Source organism: Denticeps clupeoides, chromosome 8 (genome assembly GCF_900700375.1).
Source record: "Denticeps clupeoides chromosome 8, fDenClu1.1, whole genome shotgun sequence".
Lineage (NCBI taxonomy): Eukaryota > Metazoa > Chordata > Actinopteri > Clupeiformes > Denticipitidae > Denticeps > Denticeps clupeoides.
The window spans coordinates 20,638,747-20,665,903 of record NC_041714.1 but is presented as its reverse complement, the minus strand read 5'-3'; the positions used below and the strand labels follow the sequence as shown (position 1 = coordinate 20,665,903).

Sequence of the window (27,157 nt, the reverse complement as noted above, 5' to 3'; positions counted from 1 at the left end):
ACAGAAACTCCTCCCGAGTCCCTCAGTCATGGCCGGAGTCATATTCCTGGGTGATACTGATAGTAGCCTAGTGGGTCTGGAGACACCCTGAACTTTCTCAACTGTATAGGGTGGTAGTAGCCTAGTGGGTAACACACTCGCCTGTGAACCAGAAGACCCAGGTTCAAATCCCACTTACTACCATTGTGTCCCTGAGCAAGACACTTAACCCTAAGTTGCTCCAGGGGGGGACTGTCCCTGTAACTACTGATTGTAAGTCGCTCTGGATAAGGGCGTCTGGTAAATGCTGTAAATGTAACTGTCTCAGATTCTGTTTCAGGTCTTCTGGACACCCAGGTATTTGAAGCTGCTCACCCTCTTGACTGGAGTCCCACTGATGCTGACCTCTTGATGAGGTTCAGCTGGAGGTGGTTTTCCTGACACCATAGGGTGAGGTTCTCTTCCTCTTCCATGTAGGCCATCTCATCGTAGTTGAACCCCATCACCAAACTTTGTGGTGGTGTTGGAGCAGTGAGTGGCCACATGGGTGTAGAGGGAGTACAGCAGAGGACTGAGTACGCACCCTTGCTAGAAACGCAGTTCCTAACTCTCACCGCCTGTGGTCTGCCAGTGAAGACGTCCAACACCCACGTGCATAATTGGCCAAATCCTTCTATCATGAGTGGGTATAATCAGCAGATCGGATACGAGGACAAACGTGTACTAGGCGCCTTTATTGCAATGCATGTATACATAAACAACTTAACATGTGAAGCCTAGTAAACCCAATAATGACACCATCAGCTTGGTAAACAGTCTGCTGGGAAGTACAGGGAGTGCAGAATTATTAGGCAAGTTGTATTTTTGAGGAATAATTTTATTATTGAACAACAACCATGTTCTCAATGAACCCAAAAAAACTCATTAATATCAAATCTGAATGTTTTTGGAAGTAGTTTTTATTTTTAGCTATTTTAGGGGGATATCTGTGTGTGCAGGTGACTATTACTGTGCATAATTATTAGGCAACTTAACAAAAAACAAATATATACCCATTTCAATTATTTATTTTTACCAGTGAAACCAATATAACATCTCCACATTCACAAATATACATTTCTGACATTCAAAAACAAATCAGCGACCAATATAGCCACTTTTCTTTGCAAGGACACTCAAAAGCCTGCCATCCATGGATTATGTCAGTGTTTTGATCAGTTCACCATCAACATTGCGTGCAGCAGCAACCACAGCCTCCCAGACACCACTGTTCAGAAGAAGGTGTCTTCCAGAAACTGGCAGTAGGACTGGGAGTTGAGCTTGACTCCATCCTCAACCCGAAAAGGCCCCACAAGCTCATCTTTAAATGATACCAGCCCAAACCAGTACTCCACCTCCACCTTGCTGGCGTCTGAGTCGGACTGGAGCTCTCTGCCCTTTACCAATCCAGCCACGGGCCCATCCATCTGGCCCATCAAGACTCTCTCATTTCATCAGTCCATAAAACCTTAGAAAAATCAGTCTTGAGATATTTCTTGGCCCAGTCTTGACGTTTCAGCTTGTGTGTCTTGTTCAGTGGTGGTCGTCTTTCAGCCTTTCTTTCCTTGGCCATGTCTCTGAGTATTGCACACCTTGTGCTCTTGGGCACTCCAGTGATGTTGCAGCTCTGAAATATGGCCAAACTGGTGGCAAGCTGCACGCTTGACTTTTCTCAGTTCATGGGCAGTTATTTTTGTGCCTTGGTTTTTCCACACGCTTCTTGCGACCCTGTTGACTATTTTGAATGACTTGATTGTTTCGATGATCACGCTTCAGAAGCTGAATTCCTCTGCAAGATATCTCACTATTTTTGACTTTTCTGAGCCTGTCAAGTCCTTCTTTTGACCCATTTTGCCAAAGGAAAGGAAGTTGCCTAATAATTGAATCTTTTGAACGAACTGGCTCTAAAAGAACTGCCGTGACGTAACAGTTACGTCCGGGTTCACGGGGTCAAGTCGGCGATGACGCGATTTTCCCGCCACAGCGAGGTGCGTGGGGTGGTGTGCGTGTTGAGGAGGTCGCTGCCGTGTTGTTGTTTTGTTCATTGCGTGTTTCGTGATAATGCCGTCCGTGGACGACTGGATTAATAACCCGCTGGGAATCGTCGAGGGGATTTTCGGTGAGACGCGACGATGAATTCAGATATTTTTTTTGTTTTTTTAAAGCGTTGTTGTCACGTGTCGGCGTTTTGCTTAAAAACTTGTTGCACCTTCTTCACACAAATCACCAAAGTGAAGTTAATCGTCAGCGCTATGTCGCGGATTCTATGGTTAACATAAGGGAAATAAAAAAGTGAATCTTCAGCCTGACTCTTTTTCTTGTGTTAAAGCTCAAGGTACCGGAAGTCCCGACTGGGAGAAGAAAGTCCTGGACTACTTCAAGGATAAGATGGAAGAAAACGTGTCCCGGACCTGGGTAAGCATGTCCCAGCGCCTCGCCGCGCGTCCGCCGCGGCCATGTGGGAAGTTGGCGGCCGGGTGGTGGAGCGTGTCGTCTGTCCCCCCTCCCGCCGTGCAGGTTCCCTCGCTGAACGACGTCCCGCTGCATTACCTGAAGCCCAACGGCCTGGTGAGGTTCCGCTGCCTGGTGCAGGACATGTTCGCCCCCGAGTTCTACATGGGGGTGTATGAGACCGTGGACCCCACCACCGAGTCCAAGGTAAAGGAACGCGTGTTCTGACCCGCGATTGGCTTAGGGCTTGCGTCCCGAAATATGGGTGGTTCCGGTCCACTGTTCCAACGATAAACTACTGTAAGCGTGGCAGGACGTTGCTGTCAGTTCTAGACCGTTTCAGGGGTTTCGGACTTACGTTACATAGATCTGAAGCGCTGGCAACACACACACACACACAAAAAACTACAGATCCCACAATGCAGCGCTTTAGTCGCCTGGCCGAAAGCAGCGGTTTCCACTGGGGATGTGCAATACCACGGAAGTTCAGGTCGGTACTGGCGGATTTTCCTGAAATAATACCGTGTGCACGTCGGTTTAACAAGTTGTAACCGTGAGCGGACGGCAGATGTCCAGGGGTTCCGCGCTTTATGCTCTTCCTTCATGTGATCAACAGGCCCTGAAGTGCGGCAAGTACAAGGACGTGACCGAGTGTGCAGTAAGTTTGTCAGGTTTAATTGTTTCGTTTGCGTTTGTCGCAGGTCGCCTTAATTTACCCTGAAAATCTACGTTTTCATGATCAAACAGGATCTAACAGCTTTTATACCAAAAGCCATATCCACTCTAAACTCACACAGGCACTGACTACACAGTCAAACCACCAGACCTCCTTCCTTCTATCCACCATTTGTGCAATATTAATATTTATTTAGCGTTGAAATACTGTGCAATATCTGTACATTGTACAATATTAATCTTCCCACTGTCCAATATCCACTTCTCACTACATGTTTGTCCTTCACACACACTGTATATATAAAAAAACCATACTCAATTATTTATTCTTTCCATATGTACAGTACAGGCCAAAAGTTCGGACGCACCTTCCCACACAATTAGGATGGTAGTAGCCTAGTGGGTAACACACTTGCCTATGAACCTGAAGGTTCAAATCCCACTTACTACCATTGTGTCTCTGAGCAAGACACTTAACCCTGAGTTGCTCCGGGGGGGAACTGTCCCTGTAAATACTGATTGTAAATCGCTCTAGATAAGGGCGTCTGGTAAATGCTATCAAATCAAAATCAATTGTCATTCGATGTGTTTTCTTTATTTTCATGACCATTTACCATTGGTAGATTCTCACTGAAGGCATCAAAACTCCACGTGTTCATTCATAGTTCTGTACTTAACAAAAAGTGGAGACCTGGCCTCCACAGTCACCGGACCTGAACCCAATCCAGATGGTTTGGGGTGAGCTGGACCCCAACAAGTGCTAAACACCTCTGGGAACTCCTTCAAGACTGTTGGAGAAGCATTTCAGGTGACGACCTCTTGAAGCTCATGGAGAGAATGGCAAGAGTGTGCAAAGCAGTAATCAGAGCAAAGAAACTAGAATATAAAACATGTTTTCACTTATTTCACCTTATTTGTTAAGTATGTAACTCCACATGTGTTCATTCATAGTTTTGATGCTTTCAGTGAGAATCTACCAACGTAAATGGTCATGAAAATAAAGAAAATACATTGAATGAGAAGGTGTGTCCAGACTTTTGGCCTGTACTGTATACAGCACTGTCACTTTATCATTTCTCTGACACCTTATTGTATTTTCTAAATACAAGTTGCTTTTCATTTCATTGTACATGCATATAATGACTATAAGAGGCATTGCATTCTACATTTATTAACACCAATGTCTTCCACGATGAGTGGTATTACGTCCTTCGAATAGTGGCAATGTACTGAGACAGGAATATTTTAAAATTCCTATAAAAGCAAAAACCCAATTTCACATGCATAATTTCTGAAATACATTGGTTGGTAGAAGTCTGTCTGCTTTAATAGGCTGAGTGATGCAGCTCCCTTTTTTTTTTTTCCTTATTGCAGCCGGTGGACTTTAACTCGAGAAAAGCAGTCACTTCGGAACGGCAGACTTTTTACTGCGTCCCCATTCCTGGGGAATCGGCGTGGGTGAAAGAGATATCCTTCATGTTCATACGATCTTACGCAGTACAGTGTTCCTATTTCTGCCATTTCAGGTTGTCATAGAAACAGCAGTATAGGTATCCTAAAGATACGCCTTTTTGATCTTTCGGAACGGCAAAGGGATATTTAATTATTTTGGAATATATATATAAATTCAAAATGTATTTGTCACATACATAGTCATACATGGCATGATATGCCGTGAGATGCTTTGCCGACTGCTACAGACCACAGTATTGCAAATATTGCAAGTATACAATGAACCAGTATGCAAATATTGCAAACATAACCAAAAATCACACTTTTATGCCTTTAACATAAAGGACTGAGGTGTGCAAATGAGTGAAGTCAAAGTATAAAGTGAAATGTATAGAGTTTGTGCAAACATTCTAGTGGGGAGTGACTCCAGAGTGATTGAAAGTGCTGGAGTGTATTCGTGTTGTGTCCTATGTGGTGTTGAGGTGGTTGAGAGCTTGAATAGCCTGCGCGAAGAAGCTCCTCCTCATTCTCTCTGTGATCGCAGCAGCGAGAACCGTCCGTTGTCGAAGTCCATTAAATTCTGCCCTTTCCCCTTAATTCTGCTCACAACTATGCCGGCTCCAGCCAAGCTCGAGTTGTGCCCTCTACCTCTTACACCCCGAACCGGCAGAAGCGCAGTTTTGAGGAAGATGAAGAAATGGACTCACAGCCCCAAAGACAGAGAGAAACAAACGCAGGTGGGGATCGAAGGTTTTCTCTTGTCCGTTAACACGACGTGACATTTACATTTACGGCATTTATCAGACGGCCTTATCCAGAGCGACTTACAATCAGTGGTTACAGGGACAGTCCCCCCCTGGAGACACTCAAGGTTTAGTGTCTTGCTCAGGGACACGATGGTAGTAAGTGGGATTTGAACCTGGGTCTTCTGGTTCACAGGCGACTGTGAACTGTTACCCACTAGGCTACTACCACCCACAATGTGACCGTGGTCCATCTGAAGGGACTTTCGGTCTGTCTCCCCTCTCCCCAGGCACACCGAACTCTGCCGATTTCCGTGGCAACGGGGATTCCAGACGCCAGGAAAGAGGAGCGCGCAGCAGCGCAGCCTCGCCCGTTTCCTCCCCGCTGGACCTCAATTTCCCCTTACCCGGCGAGCAGGGTCCTGCATGTCTGGTGAAGGTGGGTTCCCACTGACGATCAGTCAGATTCAATGGCAGAAACACTCTCTATAATTAACATGGCTTTTAATCGTCCTTCACTGGATGCAGAGTAAACGTAATGTGTTGTACGTGTTACATGAACAGTTTATGAATTTTTGCTCGTAGGTCTATGAGGGGTTTGAGAGCTATAAGGTGAACGACACTCTGGAGGTGTTCGGGATTTTGTCGGTCGACCCAGCACTGAGCGGCGTGAACGATGAAAAGTAAGACGGGTACAGCTCGTTCACCCTCGTACCGATAATACGGACCGTCAGATTACGATACCCCGTTACGCACGTTACAGGGAGGCATCGTCCGTGCTGGACCCCATGGAGACGGAGGAAGAGCAGAGAGCTCACAGCCCCCCAGCGTCCCTGGTGCCCCGTCTCCACGTGCTACACATCCAGCCGCTCCAGCACAACAACCCACTGCTGCCCCCTGCTGCCTCGGAGGAGAGGCGTGCCTGTAGGGGAACGCCTCCTTTTTTTTCCCGGGACCAAAACCTGCAGATGTTCAACCGCTAATGTTTTTTTTATCTCTTCCTGTTAAGTTCTAAGCAGTTTCCTGAGTGAGCTTGACTCAGTCAGGTCGGAGCTGCTGAAGTACCTCACGCACGTCCTCTTGGGCGACGCCCTGGCAGCAGAGTATCTCCTCCTCCACCTCATCTCCACCGTGTGAGTTAGTTTGGGGCCTTTAATTCAATTTCTTCATCCTCTTAATACTGATTGACGTGAACGTTTTCTTGTCCATCGATCTCTGCAGGTACGCCAGGCGCGACGTCCTCCCTCTCGGTAAATTCGCGTTAAACCTGAGCGGGTGCCCTCACAGCTGCCCGTACACCGAACGACTTTATCAGATCCTTCAGCAGCTCGTGACCTCCGTGCGTCCCTTTACGCTGAACAGACGTCTAACTTGGGTTACGAGTCGGTAAAATCCAGAAGGATTTTAATTCCGTTTCCCCCTTCGCAGTCGTACCGCCTGGGCATGAGCCTCGCCAACATGAACGGGGCGCGCCTGGTGCCGCGCAAGGACTACGTCGCCAACCGCCTGGTGAGCGGCGCTCTGCAGCTGCCCAGCAACGCCTGCCTGTTCCTGGATGAGACCCAGCTGGAGCAGGGACAGCTGGACGCTACAGGTGAGGACCTCGGTCTCGTCCCCGAGTGCTCGCTGCTTGCCGGCGGCGCGGAATTCTGTTCGCGGTCACGCTTTTATTTTTGCAACCGAGCTAAACCAGCCAGGGCCGACCTGCCGTTGTAGCTTCCAGAAGGTTGATGGGAAGCGTCTGCAGCATTCCAAAGGCCTTCGGCAGCCGAGTGAGATCTGGTTACTTTTTAGGTGATAACTGATTTGAGACCAGTGCTTCCCGTTAACGAAACGGTCCCAATCGGTCATGTGAGGGGAATGTGATGGGAACGTGTGAAATTCCAAGCCGACGGTGTTTACTCCATACAGACTCCGCTGTAAACTGAATGCTTTTAGAGTTGGGTGATGTCCTGGGGGGGGGCATATGTGCGACTGGCATTCTGATGAATCAAATTCATTAAAAAATATATACATAAATTAAATTCACTATAAATAATAATGTATATATATTTTTATGAATTTGATTTATCAGAATGCCAGTATATATTAATAGCAACTTTTTATTTTATTTTTTTATTTTAAGCAAAAAAATGTTCATCAGAATAAAATGCAGTCAGAGTGCAACCATTTCTGGTGAAAAGTTGCTGCAGGACTGATGTTAAAACTAGAAGAGAAACGGAAAGCAAACCGCACCGTCGCCGTGTGGTTTGTGACTTTAGCGCGATTCACCACAGCATGCGGTCGATAAAGAAGCTTGCGTGTGTTACGCGTCACGTGAAATGGCGCGTTTCGATGTTGATGGAGAACGTTTTGCTACTTTCTAGGTTCTGATTCATTGTTATGGGTGTACAGTACACCACCGCATTTCCACATCTGAGCAAATGGTCGTTGTCCCTGTGCGTTCGGTTCGAGTTGTGGCGAAGACTAACTGGCCCTCTCTCTCTTTATTATGGCACAGGCGTGCGGAACATCACAGCCCTCGGCAACGTGATCTCCTGGCAGAAGGTTGATTACGACTTCAGCTACCATCAGATGGAATTCCCTTGCAATATTAACGTGCTGGTCACGTCGGAAGCGCGATCACTGCTGCCTGTGAGGACAAAAGGCCTCAAAACACACACACACACACACACACGCCGGCAGAATCACCTCTAGGTTTACACATGCGAAGTTTCCGTGGCAGCGGCGGCCCGGTTGAGCCCTGTTTGTTTTCCATCAGACGGTTTGCAGGGTCAGCGGCGACTGTGACGGTCCCCTCAGGCCGATGGCATTGCGGCCTGAGGAATGTGCCGCGCTATTCTCGTGCGCTAGTCTCATGGGGTTGCCATGGCTGCAGCTACATTACAAAGACTTCAGTAAGGGCACGAAAGCTCAGGGCAGCAGACAGTCTGCAAATGACCTTTACTTAGTTCTTTATAAGCATTATAATAATCATGTAGGGCCGGGCAATATGGCCTAAAAATTGCAATATTTTTAAGCTATATCACACACACACACACACACACACACACACACATATATATATATATATATATAATCTTGATGCCTTAATGTATTTGTAAATCCTTGTATTTGGGCCTTTATTGCATGAAATGCCACCAGTTTAATGAATTTAAACATTTAATGTTTTTCTTCTGTAAATTCTGTAAATTTTCGTGAACTTTGACCTCTGCGTGTTGCGACCAATAGAACCCAGGCGTCGAAAAGGAGCTCTGAAACAAAGGCCGATGAGAAGTTGAATTATAGCAGGGATTTTTTTAGCGATTTAATTTAGCCGTATGGTCTTACTGCGAGGAAAAACGCGCTTACAGCAGGAGAGTTCTCCGTATGGGCGGGGACAGCGTACATGCTGTCTGTTTAACGTTAGGATTTTTATTCAATGCTCACAATAGTCGCTACATGGAACAGGCAGAGATAAATCGACTACATTCGATATATAGCCTGTCCTTACAAAATGAAATGTCATTAAATGCAACTTGCCTGCAAATATGTGTAATCACGTGACCACAAAGATCTAAAAATAAAACTTTATTCTAAGGTAGTACTGAATGCCGCGGGTAATCCGTCTAACTCCTTTTTAAATTCTGTCGTCCCTCTACGCAAGTCTGACTGTCGGGTGCACCTACAGCCCCAGCTCACCCCACCCGACCTGGAGGAGTATCTCGGTGCGGTGCAGGCGGCCCAGCTGCCGTCCCAGCTGAATAAGTACCGCACGTACCTGAGCGTGGCCAGGGAGCTGGACTACAACATCGCAGAGGAGGTCACAAAGGTCACCATTGCAGTCTTTAATTTTTTTTTTTTTTTTTTAATGCATACGTTGGTGGTTCGTGTCTGCAAAAACAGGCCACCAAAAATCCCAAATTGTTGGTGGGAGAGACTGACTTGGGAGCTTTGGGTTTTTCAGGCTGTAGAAGATGACTTCGTTGACATGCGCAAGGACGACCCCCAGAGCATTTCCGCAGAAGATCTGCACAGACTGCTGGTGGTTTCAAGGTGGGTTTCGTCCGTTCACATTTGGCACGTAATCAGATCCTTGCGAACGGATTTGCCGTGACGTTGGACTGTGTGCAGGTTGCTCTCCCTGAGTTTCGGCCAGACGTCCCTCAGCAGGGACACGTGGCTGAGAGCGAAGAACCTGGAGATGGTGCGGATGAACCGGATACAACAGCAGAAATGTGCCAATGGCAATGAACCATAGGAACGTTTTTTTTACCCACGTTTGTTAATGTCGGTCATTTTTCAAACATTGTTGTGGACAGTTTATACCTGTTTTGAAGCTGAAAGGGTTAAAAATTTAACTATTGGGTATCAGCAAAAGTGCAAAACCAAAACCAAAAAAAAAAAGTGCAGGCGCAATATCCCCGCATCAACCACGATGTTAATAAGTAAATGAATGTTTAATATTTCTTTTGCAAAGTGATTAAATACGTGTGAGTGTTCAAGGTAATAAAGTGATTTGTAAAAAATGGATTTATACAGTAATCGTTTTTACCCGATTTGAACTTATTGATCCAATTGCCATTGGGAATTGAAAGTTAGCATTTGGGGTCTGTCATTACATCAGGCCTTGTCAGGGCATGCTTTTGAGAACCGCCGGTTTCCACCGTCCTCTCCGGAGGGGAAAAAGGAACCTGATCCCCGCGCAGGCAGACGCTCAGAGGAGAACATGCCGCCTCCTGTTTTACGGCCTGCGCTGCCGAGCCGAGTGTAGGACCCTGGGAGGAGCTCCTCTCTTTCGAACCCTGTGCTAATGGCTGGGCTCAGGTAGAGGTATCGCGCTGTTTCAGATGCATCTCCTTCCACTTATTACTACCAACAAATAAAGATTCCTTGAAGAAAACCAAACATCCAAAAATTGTGGTTTTAAATTATTTACTTGAAAAATCCTCCCATATATATATATATACACACACCCCGCAACATCTTAAAATACAGCAGTTTACACAGTTAATCGTTAATATTACACATTTTAATAGCAAACATTCAACGAAAGGACCAGGAATAAGAATAAATAGGGCATTTCAATATGCAATAAAAACCTGTGTTTGATGGATGACTACTGAGCGCTGACCCGCCCCTGCAGACTGAAAGAAAACGCTGGAAAGTGTGCTTGAACGCTGTGCAAAAAACTGGAAGTGCTTGCAGGAAGTCAGTGTTCCTGGTGGCAGAAGTACGATCAGTGAATTGAAACCTTAACACCAAACCAGACAAGGTATTATGAGCACTTTGAGTCCAAAAAAAAAAAAAAAAAAAAGGAAACCATAATAAAACTGCACATTTGTAGCAGAGGCTGTACACATGAAAATACAAAAAATTAAAAAGCTGAAGGAATGTTTACAGGAATAAATGATATTCTGTTCAATGTCCATTTCAGGACCATTTCGTATCCAGTGCATGCAACAATAATGTAAAAGAATCAAATAATATCTCTATATTGTTCAATATAGAAGAATGACAGCTTGAAGTCTGGACCGTAAAAGTCAGCAGCATTCGAGACCGAAGTACCAGGCCAGTATGTCCCGGAGCGTAAACACGTGGCATATCGAGCACTAAAAACCCAACACTACCTAACACAAGACTAGGATACATGCTCTTGCACCCGGGTCTGACCACCACAGTGAATGAAGTGTAGGAAGAGGTCCGAAAAATCATTGTGTACACTGCACCTAAAATACCTAAAAACACACACACAAACCTCTCAGTGCCCAGATATAAAAAAATTTAAAAAAAATTCTAAAGATCTAGATCTAAACCCAGTTGCGTGCTGGTTTGAGACACAGGTCTTATTTTTCAGCAGGGACATTTGTGTAAGGGCATCCGGTTGGTAATAAATCAAGTTGAGAACAGAGAACAAGAGCAGGTGAACAGAAATAGAAAGATATTTTAGGAATTCTTCCTCGGTAGGGAGAAAAGTAAAACTGAACATCACCGTCGCTACTCCCCTGCAAGAGGGCAGGTTTTTAAATAGGATCCAGTATCCAGAAGATGCTGTCGCACCATCAACGCCAGGCCCTGCTTTGGTCAGACACACGTTGTCATTATTAAATCAGCCTTTCATCCCGCCTCTAATAACTCTGTTATTACATGTTCATTATGCAAATGAGAAGTGACATTTACCCGAGTCCCGATTCAGGGGTTCCGGCACAGGGCTGTCAAATTTCAAAGGCTTCACCATACACATCTTAGAGATTAGCCCACTCGTTGGAGTCTTTATGACCCGTTTGTGACTCATTTCTGCACCGGTGACGCACAGTGGAAATTAGACTTGGCTCACAACGACAGAACCCCTGAACTGAGACAGCATTAGGACCATATTTTGGCCAAAATCAATAGCTTTTTGATATTCGTACTTGCGAGAAATAATTTAAAATGACAAATGGCCGAGCAGTCATATCACAATTCAGTCATTTGCACATGATTATGTTTACCGCTGCAGTGTCTTGCAGCATGGGATGCAAAGTTAAAAAAAAAAAAAAAAAATCCCCTGCACTGATCATTATTATATTAATTTAAAAAAAATAAAATAAATCAAATCTGCATCAGGAATCCAAAAGGCATAAAATGCCACAAATACACAGCATTTCAGTTTAAGGCGTGCTTGAAGAGTGCAAACAGCGTTGAACTGTGTTTGGCCGGGGCTCCTTGCATATGTGTGATCCTCCTCCCCCACACACACACACACACACACACAACAAAACAAGGACATTTAAAACCGATCAGATTTTCACTTTCTGCTACAGCGCTGGTTTTAAAAAAAAAAAAAAAAAACGCCAATTGAAAACGAGAGCCAAATGAGATCCATTCAACCTCAAATATCAAATTGTGCAATACGACGACTGTTAATTTGACACAATGACTTAAGAGTCTTAGAAATTATTACCAAAAAAAGGATCTAGTCCTAATGAAGTGTAGTGCAGAGGTGATGCTACGGTTACATTTCTGCCTACAAATATGTCCGACACTGGAAAGCAGATACGTAGGAACTACATACTTACAATACTTACATGTTCGACGGTTTACTTTGACCAGATTAATTCCTACTTTGGTGCGATTCTAGTGATAACACACGACAGCTATGATACTCGTTTGACATTTAAGGTCACCGTTTTTTTTTTTTGTCGTTTTCTTACTCACGTTACTGTCTAACACCGAGTTTGGTCAGTCTTTATCTACGGGGTTTACAGGAAGCGGCTAAAGCTGTTATCCTCACACGGAACGGGTGTGGCGAACGCGTACTGCGCGTGAAGGCGGTTTCCTCTAAACGTCATGCAGCCACGGTGCTCGCCCGGATCGATCTCGGACAGACCGAGCCCATTTTTCATGCGAAACTGATGGGCGGGCACAGTCCTAGTTAGCGTAGGCCTTTGACGTACCACGCGGACTGTAAACGTCAGTCAGGACGAGGGGAGGATGGTTAAAAGCGCGGTTTTCAGCTAAAATCAAGCGTCTGCTACTGCTGCTGGACTGGAAGTTACGCTCTTTAAAAAAAAACAAAAAAAAAAAAACACTGGGAAATTAAGAAGAGGGAAGGTGCTAGATCTGAATGATTCTGGTCTGGCACTGTGTGAACATGGCCCGCAGTTCGTTCTCTTGGGCTTCGCCGACCGCCTCGGGGTCCGGGCTCTTCTGGACCTTGGCCACGGCAAAGCTGATGCCTTGGGTGAGGCCGGCCTGCGTCAGGCTGGCCACCTGCACCATGGAGCTCTTGATCTTGGCGAAGGGGGAGACCACGCGGCTGCCCATGCCCTCCGCTGGCGAGGGACCCAGGCTGCCCTCCGCCTGGGAGCCCAGGCTCTTCTGGGAGCTGCCGGAGAGCGCGGAGCCGGGGGGCTGGACGGTCAGGAGAGAGGGAGCACCAGGCGGCGCGGGTTTCACGTCCAGCTGGGACGGTCGAGAGAGCTGCTGCTCGGACTGCTCTTTCGGAAGCTGCTGCTCATTGGCTGGGCGGGCTGGAGGTGCAGTGCAGGGGACTTTAGCACCGAGGATCTCCGGCAGAGCTGGATGCTCCTCCGTTGCCACGACCACCCGTTTGGTCTGTGCGTCCTGGGCGAACTGGTGGCAGTAGGCTTCAATGGGAGTGCCAAAGTCGATCAGGATGGCTTCCTCGGCTTCCGACGCCGTCCCGGGGGACTGGCTGTTGTCCTGATTGGTCTCCGAGTGGGGCGCCCGAATGACGGACGGCACCGGCAGCTCCACACTGCAGATAGACTGAGAGCGGCTGCCAAGTCGCGGGGCCGATGCTACAATGCCACAGCTGGGCAGCACATAGTCCACATTCTCCAGAGAGCCCGAACGAGGGTGCTCATCCGAGTGACAGGAGTCCGAGTCGGAGGACATCTCCAGGTCTGTGTGCTCCTTCATGGCCGCCGCGCCGGGGTTTCCATCGGCGGTCTCCAAGCTGCTATCGGACTTCCATAGGCTGACCCGCATGTTGGGCTTGAGGAAGTTCACTTTCACGTCCGGTTTGGAGAAGGTCCCAAGCCTGCCGAGTGGCTTGAAGTTGCCAATGTTGACGTTGGACTGCTTGACTTTTTGGTTGAGGGATGAGAATTTATTCAACAGAAAACTTTTGCCCTGAGCAAGACCAGAACCCAGGAGCTGGTCAGCAGCTTTACTCTGAATGCCCATAATGTCCTCATGAGGCTTACTGTGTTTCCTGAAAAAAAAAAAGTACATTGACGTGGAAACGTTTTCTTTTCCAAAGAACCCAGACAGCGGAAGATGCAACTGACCGTTCCAGTTTCTTCTCCACCACCTGCAGGTCAAGGCCCATGGCTTCCTTGGTTATTCGGAGCATTTCAGCGATGCACTGCAGCGTGTCTAGAATTTCGGAAATCGCCGGGTAAGCAAACGCCGACACTGTCTAATAGCAGGGCCGGCTTGTAAGTGTTTGCATTACATGCGTTACCTCTCCCATCATCCTCTGGGTTCCTCGTCACAGCCCTCAACGTGTGGAAGTATCCACTCGTCTCTCCGTTCCTGTAGTGCAGCCGCATGCAGCAGAACTTGGGCTTGCCAAAGAGTGTGGGCTCTGGACCTGCAGGAGAAAAAGTCCGATTATAGAACGAGAATAATAAATAGAAAAAATTCCACGTATACAGTGAATGCCCACTGCTCACCTATTTCAATTTTCTCCAAGCCCTCTAAGCTGAGACGCTGGTACTGGTTAACTTTATCAGCCTCTTCATCATAGCTAGTAATATGAACATGCATTTGTTAATAAGGACCCGGTGTAACAATGGGGAAAAAAAAAAAAAAAAAAAAATTCAACACTTACTATGCTACATAATATGCATTATTGGACAGCAGCAGGAGAACATCTACATCTTTGTGGGTTGCATCAATAAGGCTTTCGAGGGAGGACAACGTTAGAACAAGTTATGAAATGTGACCATGTGACAATTTTTTTAATATATATATTAATAATAATTCTGGATTCTACAAGTCTAGACTGACCTGGGGTCGCAGTCGATGAGGGCCCAGCCCCCATGGAACTTCTCATCTTCAGGCAGCAGCAGCTGCATGTAGGTCTGCAGCAGGAGGCTGACCTGCTCCTGCACTCCTCTCTGGCTTTCTTTCTCCTTCTCCTCATGCTCCTTCTCCTTGCTGAATATGGAGTAGAGGTCCTCGGTCACAGGAAGGCCCATCATCAGGTCTGCATAAAGCCAGCATCGAAAAAGACCAAGCAGAGTCAGTTCTGAAAGCTTTAACCATGCGTGCATGATACGGCGTGCGATCAAACCGCGAGTAAGTGCCTCCCAGAGGATGGGCTATAAATATAAAGCGTTCAGACCAATGGAGCAGTAAATTGTGTCTCCTACACAGCTCACATCATACCTCTGCACTTCCACCCTAACATTTAGAATATTCTCTATTCTGGAGTTAAGATGAGGGATGTATTTATGTCATAACATGTAATAAATCAAAAGAGAAAAGTCGGCAATTTATACAGCGATTTTTTTAAGTACGCACCAATGACAGCTTGCCTGTAAGCATCACGGAAGCGGTTCAGGTAGTAGCGATTGGCCGAATTTACCCCGTCCTTCATCACACCAGCCAGTTTCCGTTCTCCTGTCCTTGTGAAATCTCCCTGCACCACATTAAAAGAAAATTATATTTCAGAAATAATACCAAATCGTTCCTAATCAACACTTCATACTGTAATGTTCATATAGCAATATTTCTTTAATCCTTAGGAAGGTCCAATATGAGAAGAATGGACCAAGTGCTTTTACTGATCAAATCTGAAATTCTACCAGCTCTAATTATTCGTCATTTTCTCAGATATTTCAGCTGCTCACCTTGAGAGCTGCTGTGCCTGCATACTGCCGGCTGATGGTGTCTCCATTGTTTGCCCACATGACCTGGTAAATCCGATAGCATTTAAGAGGCAGTGGCTGTTCTGGAGGCATCACGCCCAGTTTCTTCAGCTTAAGGGAATATCATAAACTATGTTACTATATAATTATATCAGTAGAATAATAATAATTAAACAATTTACATCAAGCAACTAAATTTTGGAGAACTTCTTACCTGCTGCTCCATGACTGCGCGGGCAACAGCAGCTTGAACAACGTTGGTCCGGTCCAGACAGTCCATACAGTTCACACGGAAAACACCTTCCTGTTGGCAGATGACTCCCGCTTGGTCAACCCTGTTCGGAAAACCAGCACCAGAACCCTCAAAATACAATATCATATATATATATATATATATATATAAAAACTCACTTTCTAATTACATTCAAAAGGGTAAACATTCAAACCTTCACTGCAGACTAATTAAATTAAAAAACTTCCAATAATCTCAGGTACTTTTCATGAGCTATCAGCCATAATACAATGCATATATAACTTTATGAAGGGTTACCTTCTCCATGATGGAAAATAAATAAATAAATAAATATAATTTTGGAATAGAGTCAAGTGAAAGTGAAGTGATTGTCATTGTGAAGCACCGCACATGCTGACACAACGAAATGTGTCTTCAGGGGTCACCACTGCCCTAGATGCACTAGACCACAGGTGCTGCAGGTCAAAGTATTCCTTCAGTAACAATTTGAATTTAGCAGGAGTTGATCATGTAAGCAACACTCACCAGGCCCATTTCATGTCGGTGATGATGTCCCAGATAGCGTCTGTGAGCGTCTGCACATTCTCAAATTTCATCCCACGGCTGTGAAGACCAGACAATACACCAGGGAATCTCATTTAGCTCACTGTAATTTAATTCATCCAGTTCATTCAAAAGCCCCAAATACCACCCCCCCCGTTTAAAGTAAAAGCCATAATTACTTCTTTCATTCACTACAAGCTAATTGACGTATGCAAATTACATAACTGAAAGACCATTATCGGTCTCTGATGACAGGACATGTACTCAGGGTTCTTACCAGTGTTCGTGGAAGTCAAATGAAACATACGTCAGGTTGGGGTTATTATACAGCAGCACTTGTTTGAGGTATGCGTCGCCAATTATTTTCTCTCGCCCACCCTGGTCTACCAAGTTAATGATGACCTGCGAAATAACAACATCACAACGCGCATTAGCATGTGTAGGACAGGGGGAACTATTTTTGTCTCGAGGACACTTATGTAAAACGTCGTTGCTGTTCAAAATGGATTTAATCATGCAGACAACAGCTCTCTGAAACAAACAGTTTTTATAAGGTTGCGCACAGAAAATAATATGAATCCAAAGATCCATAATGCAGCAGAATCACTTTCCAGACGTTCTGCTACAATTCACCTGTTTTTTGTAGATTTTCAGCTGCTGTTCAAAGTGAGCAGAGAAGTAGGGAACTGTCTCTTTTTCCCCTGAAACAGGAAGTAGAAACGTGCCTTCACACTACAGCAGTGACAGCAGAGAACATGGAAGAAAACCTGGTCCATCTGATTTTTAAATTATTTACGGAAAAATATTCAGAAACATTTTTTCAATACAAAAATACAATTCAAAAGCTAATAAAATCTCAGTGTATATTTTCCCACTGCCAATAAATTCACACTAAATGACACTAGAACCAAAATTTCATATTATGCAGCATGCTTAAATTCAAGGTCAAAACATTCAAAATCAAAACAATTCAGCACCATCATCCGGCCATCTAAGCATGAGCAATCAGTTTTCATGGAGGAAGAAAAAGGTCACCACCTTTCTCAATGCGAGGTCGAGGGTTATAGCGGTATCCTGATTGGCTCCAGAAGATGGGGACGGATCCGCGGGTCTGAACAAACGACAACGTGTGGCTGTGAACATGGATCAGCTGTTCGGTTTCTACGTAATTGGCAACATGGCCATCGTTGTCCACGCCTCTGCGCTTGTAGCGCATTCCTGAAAGGAAAGATAAAAAAAGAAAACATGTTCCGGTTCCAAATGTAATTACGTTGAGGACACCGCCTTCTATTCACTGTGGAAATTGTCAGATTAGCAGGAGATTTGCGCCTTCCGCTCACCTGCGCGGTGGCGGCTGCGGCGGGAGATGAGTGCCACGGTGAAGCGAGGATGAACGTCATCCACACAAGTGCGCTCCTGGAGGGGGCTCTCGGGGCTGCTCCTCTCTTCATCGGAGCTCTCGTTGTAGTTCACCACCAGCTCCTCTACTTGCACGAAGCCCTGGATGACGGGGATAACCCAGAAGTCCACCTGAGGGTCCTGAGCAGGGAACAGACATGCTTCGTTCTGTAGCTATTCAGATTTTCCTCCCGTTCTGGATTTTCATCCGAAGACCAGTTCTGAAGACCCGGTACTCCTCCCCAATTACTCAGGGCCCACCACACAACTAAACCTCTACAACCGATAAACCCTGAATTGACATCTGTTCCCTATTCACGCTAAACTACTAAAAACATACCATGCAAAACGAGCATCAATCCATCAAAAGCAAATATTTATCATGGTCAAGACAACGACGTACCCCGAGGTCAAGTAGCTCCTGAATCATGTGCTTGTTCCAGAAGAATCGATCATCCACCTAAAGCAGACAGAAGGACAGTTACTGAGAAAGCGACTGCATCTGCCTCTAAGCGTTCATATATAAACCTGTCCAATAAGGTTTATATATGTAGTCTTGACTGCAACGCTATTGTATATTTTAAACACAGACACACCGTACCAGGTGAATGTTTGGATGCCCCTACTCTGTGGTGGTTATGGAGACTGAGCTGGAGCCATTTTGAAGAAACCAATGCAAGAAACACATTTAGTATTTGTTGTATCAGGAGAAAGTGAAGCATGTTTGGTGTCTCTGTTTTCACCTCTTTTTACCCCCTTGCTGCTTTATTCACTATTGTAATCATCAAAAGACGCTTGATGAGATGCTCATTAACATGAGTGAATGATAACGTATGAAGACAAGAGTATGAAAAACTTTTAGTTTATTACATAACCTGACGTGTGTTATTTCATAGTCCCGCATCTTCAGTTTTGTTCTACACTGGTAGCGTATGGGTGTTGATTTAAAGTGTAAAATAAGTGCTATGTCCTTTGGAGAAGAGAACCACATTACCTGCTTCCAGAGGGGCCGATCAGACTTGTCCAAAGATCCCTGTCGCTGAACTGTGTTTGTGAGGTCATAGGTCAAGCTATAGTAGAAGGAATCTGAGTCCATGAAGATTTTATAAAGCTCATCAAGTAGTCTTTTCTCCAATCGCTCCTTCTCTTTGTTCTCTTTGACCTACAACATATATTTGTATATATAAATCAAGTGTGGAACACAAGACACCATACATACCATGCATAGTTCATAATTAAATCATAATTAAAAACAGACCTCCTATAAGAAGCTCAATGTTTACAAAAGTTCGATTAATAAGATCTATTTTACATAACATTATATTAAACAGGTAAGCATCATAGAACAACCTTTTTCTTGATGGGCACAGCAACATTGGACTTGATCTGATTCAGTGTTTTCAGCAGGAACTTGGATTCATCTGGTGACTGGGTGATTTTCTCAGGTTTGTTAATCCCAAAGTGATGCTTTTTGCAAAGCTGAAACAGAGCAGTCAGTCAGTAAGAGATCCAGATTAACACTAAGTTTGCTTGAAGAATACATTGCAAAAGATAAAAAAATAAAAAACAGACAAACTTTAAAGGGATGCTACAGACATGATTTCTTTATCACCACACAGTTAAAAGAAAATACTGAGGAACCTTCTCCCACAAAAATGCTATTACATTTCCTACTTCAACTGCCTTCTAAGGGACACCTACCTGTCAAACTAACTAAACAAGCAAGTAAGTAAACTTTAAAAACAAAACTTTACCAGGTTTCCTAGCTTCAGCCCTGGTATATCTGTGGTATACACAAAAACAATGACCAACAACATCTCGTCATCAGAGACTGAATCCATTGGCATTTCTTCTGGATGGCTAGGACAATGTGTGCTCCATTTACAGCATTTACCAGACGCCCTCATCCAGAGCGCCTTACAACCAGTAGTGACAGGGACAGTCCCCCGGGAGACACTCAGGGTTAAGTGTCTTGCTCAGGGACACAATGGTAGTAAGTTTAAAAAAAAAAAAAAAGTGAAGTGATTGTCACATGTGATACACAGCAGCACAGCACACGGTGCACACAATGAAATTTGTCCTCTGCATTTAACCCATCACCCTGAGTGAGCAGCGGGCAGCCATGACAGGCGCCCAGGGAGCAATGTGGGGGGATGGTGCTTTGCTCAGTGGCACCTCAGTGGCACCTTGGCGGATCGGGACTCGAACCGGCAACCTTCTGATTACGGGGCCGCTCCCTTAACCGCTAGGCCACCACTGCCAAGTGGTGGTTTGAACCTGGGACTTTGTGGTCTACTACCAGGGAGGTGTCTACTTCCACCTTGATTAGACTAGGACACTCAAGACAAACATTTGTGTCATATTATGTCATAAAATTGCTGAGCACCAACAGAGAGGCGTTGCATTCATGTGAAAGGTATGACCTTCACGCGGGTGCTGTTAATGTTCAGGTCCACACCACCACCACCCACCTCCAGTTCAAGGTCCAGCGGATCGTCCTCAGACAGCTCGACGACAGCGATCTTCGTGATCTTGTACACTTTATGGTCTCCAGGTAAACAACCAACCAGCGCCTTCTGACGGATGAGGACCAAGCCCAACGGGAGATCTGCCAAGAGAAGGCGGGGGGAGGGAGGGAGGTGTCGTCAGGCACGGAATTCCACGCATTCCAGTTGGCGCGACTCCATCAGCCGCTCGCTGCCCTGCTCCAGCCCACAGCGAGGAGGCTAATGAATCGTTTCTTCGAGCAGGAGCTCAAATTAAAGCTCGACAGTGATGGATGGAAACGCTGCACGCGGCCTGCAGTCAGATAAACGGCCTTCGGAGTCCACTTCAGGGCATGTTCGAACATACCAAAAAGCCGAAACAATGCGATCGCATCACTCATCTCCCCTTCAAAAGGTCCCTTTCCACGGCGTTGGGCGGATTTAACTTGGCTCTACTCTTTTGGTGGCAGCGTCACTGCATTTCCTACATTCACTTGCCCTTAATAACGCATGTAAGAAAATACACAATCTGTGAGACCCTTTCCAACAAATACTATACTACAATACCTCCAGCTTCCTGATAAGACCACATCCTCGCCTTGACAGGACCTACAGCATGTTGGCGTGGGGTTTTGGGGATTGTTTCAAATAAAATAAAATTTGTTTTTTAATTTTTTGTCGGTCATCACGAATGCCACTGTCACGATGAAAACCCCCAGCGGACTGTTACATTTTTTACATTTTTTTTATTTCCCCTGAACTCCGCCTTGTGGATTTTACCCGCGTGTCCGTTTCCATTTCCCGGTTCCCGATCTCCGGCGTGCCGCTTCGAACGAACTGATTACACTGGTAACTAGAACACGGCCGACCAGCGCGCTCTTCACACTCAAGATCTACGACGTTGTGGTAAACCGTATGAACCGCCCCTTCCTGCACTCAACCCAAACCCAGCTCCTCAGTGACGTCCGCGAGCGCGCGGCCCAGCGCAGCTCCTGACAGCCGCACGTGCGTCTACTTGTACATGCCTGCATTTATGAAATATGCATACAATAAAAGCAAAAACAATATATGCAGTGTTACCTTCATTTTACATGCTCGCTCTTTTATGCTTACATGTTCATGATTGATACACCCGCATTGTAACACAAAACGATCAATAAAACTATGTTAAAGAATATTATTTTATCCTTTAAAAGTTTCTAACTAACCTACGTACATAAAACACTTAACCATATGATGTGCGTAACTCGTGAGCAAGCTAAACGTAACATAGGTTGTCGAAAAGTAATAAAAAGAAAACTAAGGACTTTTTCCATGTTGCCATTTGGATGAAGTAGGAAAGTGTAGTGGGAAGAAACACTCCACGTGTTCCACCTTCGGTCTTGGAACAGCCAGAAAACAACTGTATGTCACTTTAAACCTCGGTGATGTACAACGCTCAGATGTTTTCGTCCTTGTCCAGGCGAGCCCCCCCCCATGGCCATGGTAGAATGAACTTGGATAAGTTCAATTCAATTGGCTTCCTTTATTGCAGCTCCCCAGACGGGAAATTTGCCACCACAAAGGGACTCCCTCGCTTCAGCAAAGCAGCTCCGAGCCAGGAGCACTTTCTAGAAAATGTAATAAGAGAAACTGCGCCTGGATTCACACCCTCGGAGGACCCAAATTCCCAAGGCAACGTGCAGCCGGGCCTCTGAGTCAAACCTGAGTCACCAGCTCACAGTTATTTTCAGGCGTTTCCCTGCGTTTCGCGCGCCGGCGTCAGCGCGGGAACAAAAAAAAAAAAGAGGCGGTTACGCCCATTATTTACACAGCAAGCGACAGCCCGGCAGGGAGCCGAACAAAGAATTATCGCCATCGTCGTCGAGGACAAGGTTTAGCGGTCGGTCGGCGCCACAGCGATTATGTGCCGGTTTACAGAAAAGAAAAAATTGGTTTTTGAGTGACGTGTCTTTCCTATCTTTATTATTTGCCGCATAATTAAATTGATCTCATGTTAAATGTAAAAGCAGGTAGCTAAATAGCAACGCGGCTTATAACCAGACTAATGGTCGATGTCGATGATCGGCCCACTGTCGAAGCAGCCCTGTTCCCAAATGCCATTGTTTCAACCTATTTGTTCATTTTGGAATAATGTCTCACACACACACACACACACACACACACACACACACAGAAGAACCCAAGGAGAACCGACTTACCAGCATGAAGCTGTATTTTCCCGATGACACCTTCCACAAGGCCCAGGCAAACTGGGTTCCATGCAAGGAGCAGATCAGTGGCTGAAAACACACACATTATACAGTTACACACCCATGGTACAGTAACCGCGGTAATGACAGAATACAGTAAACGCCAGGCTATAAACTGCTGTTCGCAATAGTCATAAATAGGCAATCGCTGCCATTAAAACATGTTTATTTCCAAAATACGGCAGAAATAAGTCAAGCACCGGTCATGTGATTTGAAGGCTAAAACGTAAAGTAATTTGAAAGTGAAGCGATTGTCATTGCGAAACACTGCACCGCAGCACACGGTGACAGAACGGGATGGGTCCTCTGCTTTTAACCGTCACCCTTGGTGAGCAGTGGGCAGCCATGACAGGCTGCTCAGTGGCACCTTGGCCGTTCGGGATTCGAAACCGGCAACCTTCTGATTACAGGGCCACTTCCCCATCCACTGGGCCACCACTGGCCCAAATGTCCCCCAAAACAAATGCATTTATTGGGGGGGGGGGGGGGGGTTCCATTACTTCACCCTGCTTGTTGCAAGCATTACCCAAAAGTAATGGACTAACGGAGGGACGAGAGAGCAACATGTCTCTCATCCAACCAAAACAAGCAAGAAATTCAACTACTTTACACACATTCATTACAAAGCATCACCATCATCATGTGATTAGCTGCCCTAAATAAATCCACTGAAACCACAGCTCAAGGCAATTTAGGGAAGGAAACGGGAGACTAATTGACTATTTACAGCAACCTGCGTCCACCTCCAGACCACTTCTCAGTTCCTGTGCTTTCTGGCTGATGTTTTGGTCACTTTTGAATGCCGGCGTGAGCGTGAGACGAAGGCAGGTTCACGCTGAGCACACGTATCAGACGTGAGACTGGAGACGGCGTGTAGAACGTCCTGCTGCCTGCAACATCCTCCGGCATGACCGGTTTGGGGTGGCATTACTTTAGGGGGGGCTCGCCAGAGGTAGCCTGACTGCCACTAGGTACCGAGATGGGATCCTCAGACCCCTTGTGAGACCACATGCTGGTGCGGTTGGCCCTGGGTTCCTCCTAATATAAGACCATGCTAGACCTCATGTGGCTGGAAGGTGTCAGCAGTTCCTGCAAGACGAAGGCACGGATGCTATGGACCGACCCGCCCGTTCCCCAGACCCTAATCCAGCTGAGCACATCTGGGACATCATGTCTCGCTCCATCCACCATTCGTGTGTTCCCTCTTCTTTTGAACAGTGTATTATGACTGGCTGAATAAAGTTTTGTTTCATTATCACAATACGCTGAATGACTTAATGAAACAACTAAGACTGAGGTTGAGTGGTTTAAGACACGTATGGTCTGCTTTACTGTGCGCTCTGTATTTGTTTATGTTTACTTTGCCATATAAATGTAGTGAGTTATTTAAATTTACAGCAGACGCCCTTATCCAGAGCGACTTACAATCAGTAGTTACAGGGACAGTCCCCCCTGGAGACACTCAGGGTTAAGTGTCTTGCTCAGGTACACAATGGCAGTAAGTGGGATTTGAACCTGGGTCTTCTGGTTCATAGGCGAGTGTGTTACCCACTAGGCTACTACCAGCTTTCAGCCTCACAGAACGCATATATATATATATACATACATACACACACACACACACACACACACACACACACACACACACACACACACACACACACACACACACACACACACACACACACACACACACACACACACACACACACACACGGATCCTGAGTTACCAACCCACCAAGTGGACGTGCCTCCGGACGACTGGAGGAAACCGGAGAACCTGGAGGAAACCCGCAGCAACAAGGGGAGAGTGCACAAACTGCGCCTTGAACTCCCTAATCCTCGAGGTGTGAGGCGACACTGCGGCACCACCGTGCGACCCTGCATCTGTTTTAGACCAGAATAATCTACAGATCTTCAGCAGAACACGCATCCTGAAATACTCTGGGGTTTTTGTTTTTTTTTTTGGCTGTGCACAGTTAGCGATGTTCAAGTTATGATATAAATTAGCATTAGGACCTTTTGAAGCACTTTCACGGGGAAATTCCTGCTTCATTACTGAACAACAAGAGACTTAATTAGCGCATGTGCAGAAATCTTAACTCACCGGCTCGGATAACCAGGACAAGGCTGAGACTACGAAATGATTCCAGGGCAAAATGAGAGCGAGGCGCCTTTCGCCTTCGCCCCGGCCGCGTTGTTTTTTTTTTTTTTTTTTTTTTAAACGGACAGCGGAAAGCCTTTTCCAATTAAATAATGGAACAGCCCTGCAACCCAAACCTGACGACTGTGACTAGGGGCACGTGACCCAGGCCCGCCCACCAGCCGCCCATTCACATCCTCGCACGGGCCGCCACCGGCCTCTCAGTTACAACGCCGGGACTCTCCTCACAGCGCTCCAGGTTCCCTCGGGCCGGAGAGGAAGAGCAAATTACCGGGAACAGACAATAAATCAAGTTACACATCAGCCAATACAACACAACAGAGACAACTCATAAGGCAGTATAACCATAATACATGTAATTACATCACATAAACGTACAAAACACACACACACACACACACATAGACGGGAAGCTCGCACCATTCACAGGATGCCAATATTTCGGACGGTTCGTTACTAATAATCAACAGTCACCCAAGCGCGTTACTGTTTACGAACCTGTTCGGGACCTAAAAAAAGCCCCCAGCAGAGGCCGGAGCCCGCCACGTTCTACAAAGGGCTGAGAAGAGGTTCTCACACCGACACCGAGCCGCAGGGGGGGTGTTTTATCCGAAGGGTTCACACATCCATCCATCCATTCGTCCATCCGTCCGGCGAGGCCTTACTGGCGGTTTGGGAAAATCGCTCACCAGCTCGGACGCTCATGCCCCCATCCTTCCGGCTCCACCACAGCGCGTCGTCGCCGCTCTGGAGAATGTAATGGTCCTTGGCCTGGAACAGCTCCATTTTTACCGACGAGGTGACGGCGACAGGCCGGCAGTCGGCGTGCGTTTAAAATGACGACGACAAATAATAATAATAATAATAACAATAATAATAGCAATAAAAATAAAACGTGCTAGCCGACTAGCTGGCTGCGCGCGTTTTTACCCCCGCCGACATGGTGCCAGGACAGTACGGCAGTTCGGCGGGCGGCGCGGAGCCCATCCTGACACGCGTCCGGTCGGCACAGGACGGCCAACTCCTGCCGGTGAAAAGACGCTCCTCCTCCCGCCTCCCGTCTCCCCGTCTCCCCGTCCCTCGGACCGCGGCGGCCGAGTCCATTTCCTGCCGAGGCGGGCCCACGTGACCGCTGACGTCACCCGACACACGATTCTCGGCTCCTGCAGACCAGACGAATGTCTCTCTTTCACCCTCAAAATCTCCCATTACACCCCGCTCCTTTCAAACCCAATAAAGGACAGTAATCAATTACAACAAAAATAACAGTAAAAATTTTATATATTTTTTTTATTATAGGCCTCCTCGGTATTAACACTGGATTATAGAGTGAAATTAATTGTACAGGGTACGAAGTTCTTGGCAGAGATTGCAAACCAGCTCTCCAGCCGGGGTTTCAATCGAGGCAATGAGAAAACGTCTCCTATGAATTTAATGTAACCACAAGAAACGATTAGCCGCACTAATTATACAGTACAGTACAGGCCAAAAGTTTGGACACGCCTTCACATTCAACGTGTTTTCTTTATTTTCATGACCATTTACGTTGGTAGATTCTCACTGACGGCATCAAAACTATGAATGGACACATGTGGAGTTTTGTACTTAACAAAAAGTGGAGACCTGGCCCCCACAGTCACCGGACCTGAACCCAATCGAGATGGTTTGGGGTGAGCTGGACCCCAACAAGTGCTAAACACCTCTGGGAACTCCTTCAAGACTGTTGGAGAAGCATTTCAGGTGACGACCTCTTGAAGCTCATCGAGAGAATGCCAAGAGTGTACAAAGCAGCAATCAGAGCAAAGAAACTAGAATATAAAACATGTTTTCATTTATTTCACCTTTTTTTGTTAAGTACATAACTCCACATGTTCATTCATAGTTTTGATGCCTTCAGTGAGAATCTCACCGAAAACTCACCGAATGTGAAGGTGTGTCCAAACGTTTGGCCTGTACTGTATATTCACATTATATATTCTCTGCTCAGGTTAGTATGGAACCTGTTCAAATAAATGAAGCTACCAAGCATGAATCCAGAAGCATGAAGGAATATTCTGATTAGTGTGCCCCCCTCCCCTGGCTTCCTCTGTCTGACACATTTCCTTTCGGTCAGTGATGTGAAGACTATAAAGAATGTGTCTTAATACAGTTGCTTTTCCATTTAGGCTTTCAAACTGGAAACCGGAATGAAATATTATTCCTTTAAATTGTGTAATGTTGTAGTTCTTAATGAACTACAACATGAATAGTTTCATGATTAAAAGTGAGATGCGGTACTTCTGAACGGCAGTAAACTGCTCGTCCTGCTTCCTTTTGGCTGAGAATCTGTGGTCAGTTCTCTAACAAAGCTGCAAAACATTA

General features: G+C 46.0%; 2 protein-coding genes across 4 annotated transcripts; one reads left to right on the top strand and one right to left on the bottom strand.

Annotated features, from left to right (window-relative positions):
- Positions 1-1,989: 1,989 nt before the first annotated feature.
- Positions 1,990-9,851, top strand: mcmbp (minichromosome maintenance complex binding protein). 3 transcript variants are annotated; one of them, XM_028989055.1, is made up of 16 exons: positions 1,990-2,137; positions 2,348-2,433; positions 2,536-2,676; positions 3,086-3,127; positions 4,519-4,611; positions 5,204-5,333; positions 5,630-5,778; positions 5,925-6,022; positions 6,103-6,263; positions 6,349-6,472; positions 6,561-6,678; positions 6,768-6,933; positions 7,840-7,973; positions 8,986-9,150; positions 9,286-9,374; positions 9,453-9,851. In XM_028989055.1, exons 1-16 carry the CDS (start codon positions 2,080-2,082, stop codon positions 9,577-9,579), a joined length of 1,881 nt encoding a protein of 626 aa, XP_028844888.1. In that variant the 5' UTR covers positions 1,990-2,079; the 3' UTR covers positions 9,580-9,851. The 3 variants fall into 3 exon arrangements, with proteins under 3 accessions (XP_028844888.1, XP_028844887.1, XP_028844889.1); XM_028989054.1 differs by having other exon boundaries at positions 2,348-2,676; XM_028989056.1 differs by lacking the exons at positions 1,990-2,137; positions 2,348-2,433 and having other exon boundaries at positions 2,542-2,959.
- A 385-nt stretch (positions 9,852-10,236) lies between these two features.
- inpp5f (inositol polyphosphate-5-phosphatase F) lies at positions 10,237-25,903 on the bottom strand. The gene is made up of 20 exons (XM_028989024.1): positions 25,486-25,903; positions 22,582-22,662; positions 20,366-20,502; positions 19,245-19,373; positions 18,889-19,056; positions 18,298-18,354; positions 17,837-18,035; positions 17,535-17,714; positions 17,130-17,197; positions 16,774-16,898; positions 16,479-16,556; positions 15,915-16,035; positions 15,683-15,811; positions 15,354-15,471; positions 14,838-15,036; positions 14,659-14,730; positions 14,501-14,574; positions 14,290-14,418; positions 14,114-14,201; positions 10,237-14,037 (listed from the first exon to the last, which is right to left on the bottom strand). The coding sequence occupies exons 1-20, from the start codon at positions 25,580-25,582 to the stop codon at positions 12,915-12,917; spliced, it is 3,372 nt and encodes a 1,123-aa protein (XP_028844857.1). The 5' UTR covers positions 25,583-25,903; the 3' UTR covers positions 10,237-12,914.
- Between the last annotated feature and the right edge of the window lie 1,254 nt (positions 25,904-27,157).

Bases quoted from the DNA above. Each gene is read 5' to 3' on its own strand.
- inpp5f (XM_028989024.1), bottom strand. From the start codon at position 25,582: ATGGAGCTGTTCCAGGCCAAGGACCATTACATTCTCCAGAGCGGCGAC. The intron at 14,419-14,500 runs GTGAGCAGTGGG...TTTCTCCTGCAG, and splicing joins CTTGGAGAAAATTGAAATAG to GTCCAGAGCCCACACTCTTT. The intron at 14,202-14,289 runs GTAACGCATGTA...CCGAAATTCTAG, and splicing joins CCCAGAGGATGATGGGAGAG to ACACGCTGCAGTGCATCGCT.
- mcmbp (XM_028989054.1), top strand. From the start codon at position 2,080: ATGCCGTCCGTGGACGACTGGATTAATAACCCGCTGGGAATCGTCGAG. The intron at 6,264-6,348 runs GTAGGGGAACGC...CTTCCTGTTAAG, and splicing joins CTCGGAGGAGAGGCGTGCCT to TTCTAAGCAGTTTCCTGAGT. The intron at 9,151-9,285 runs GTCACCATTGCA...TGGGTTTTTCAG, and splicing joins TCGCAGAGGAGGTCACAAAG to GCTGTAGAAGATGACTTCGT.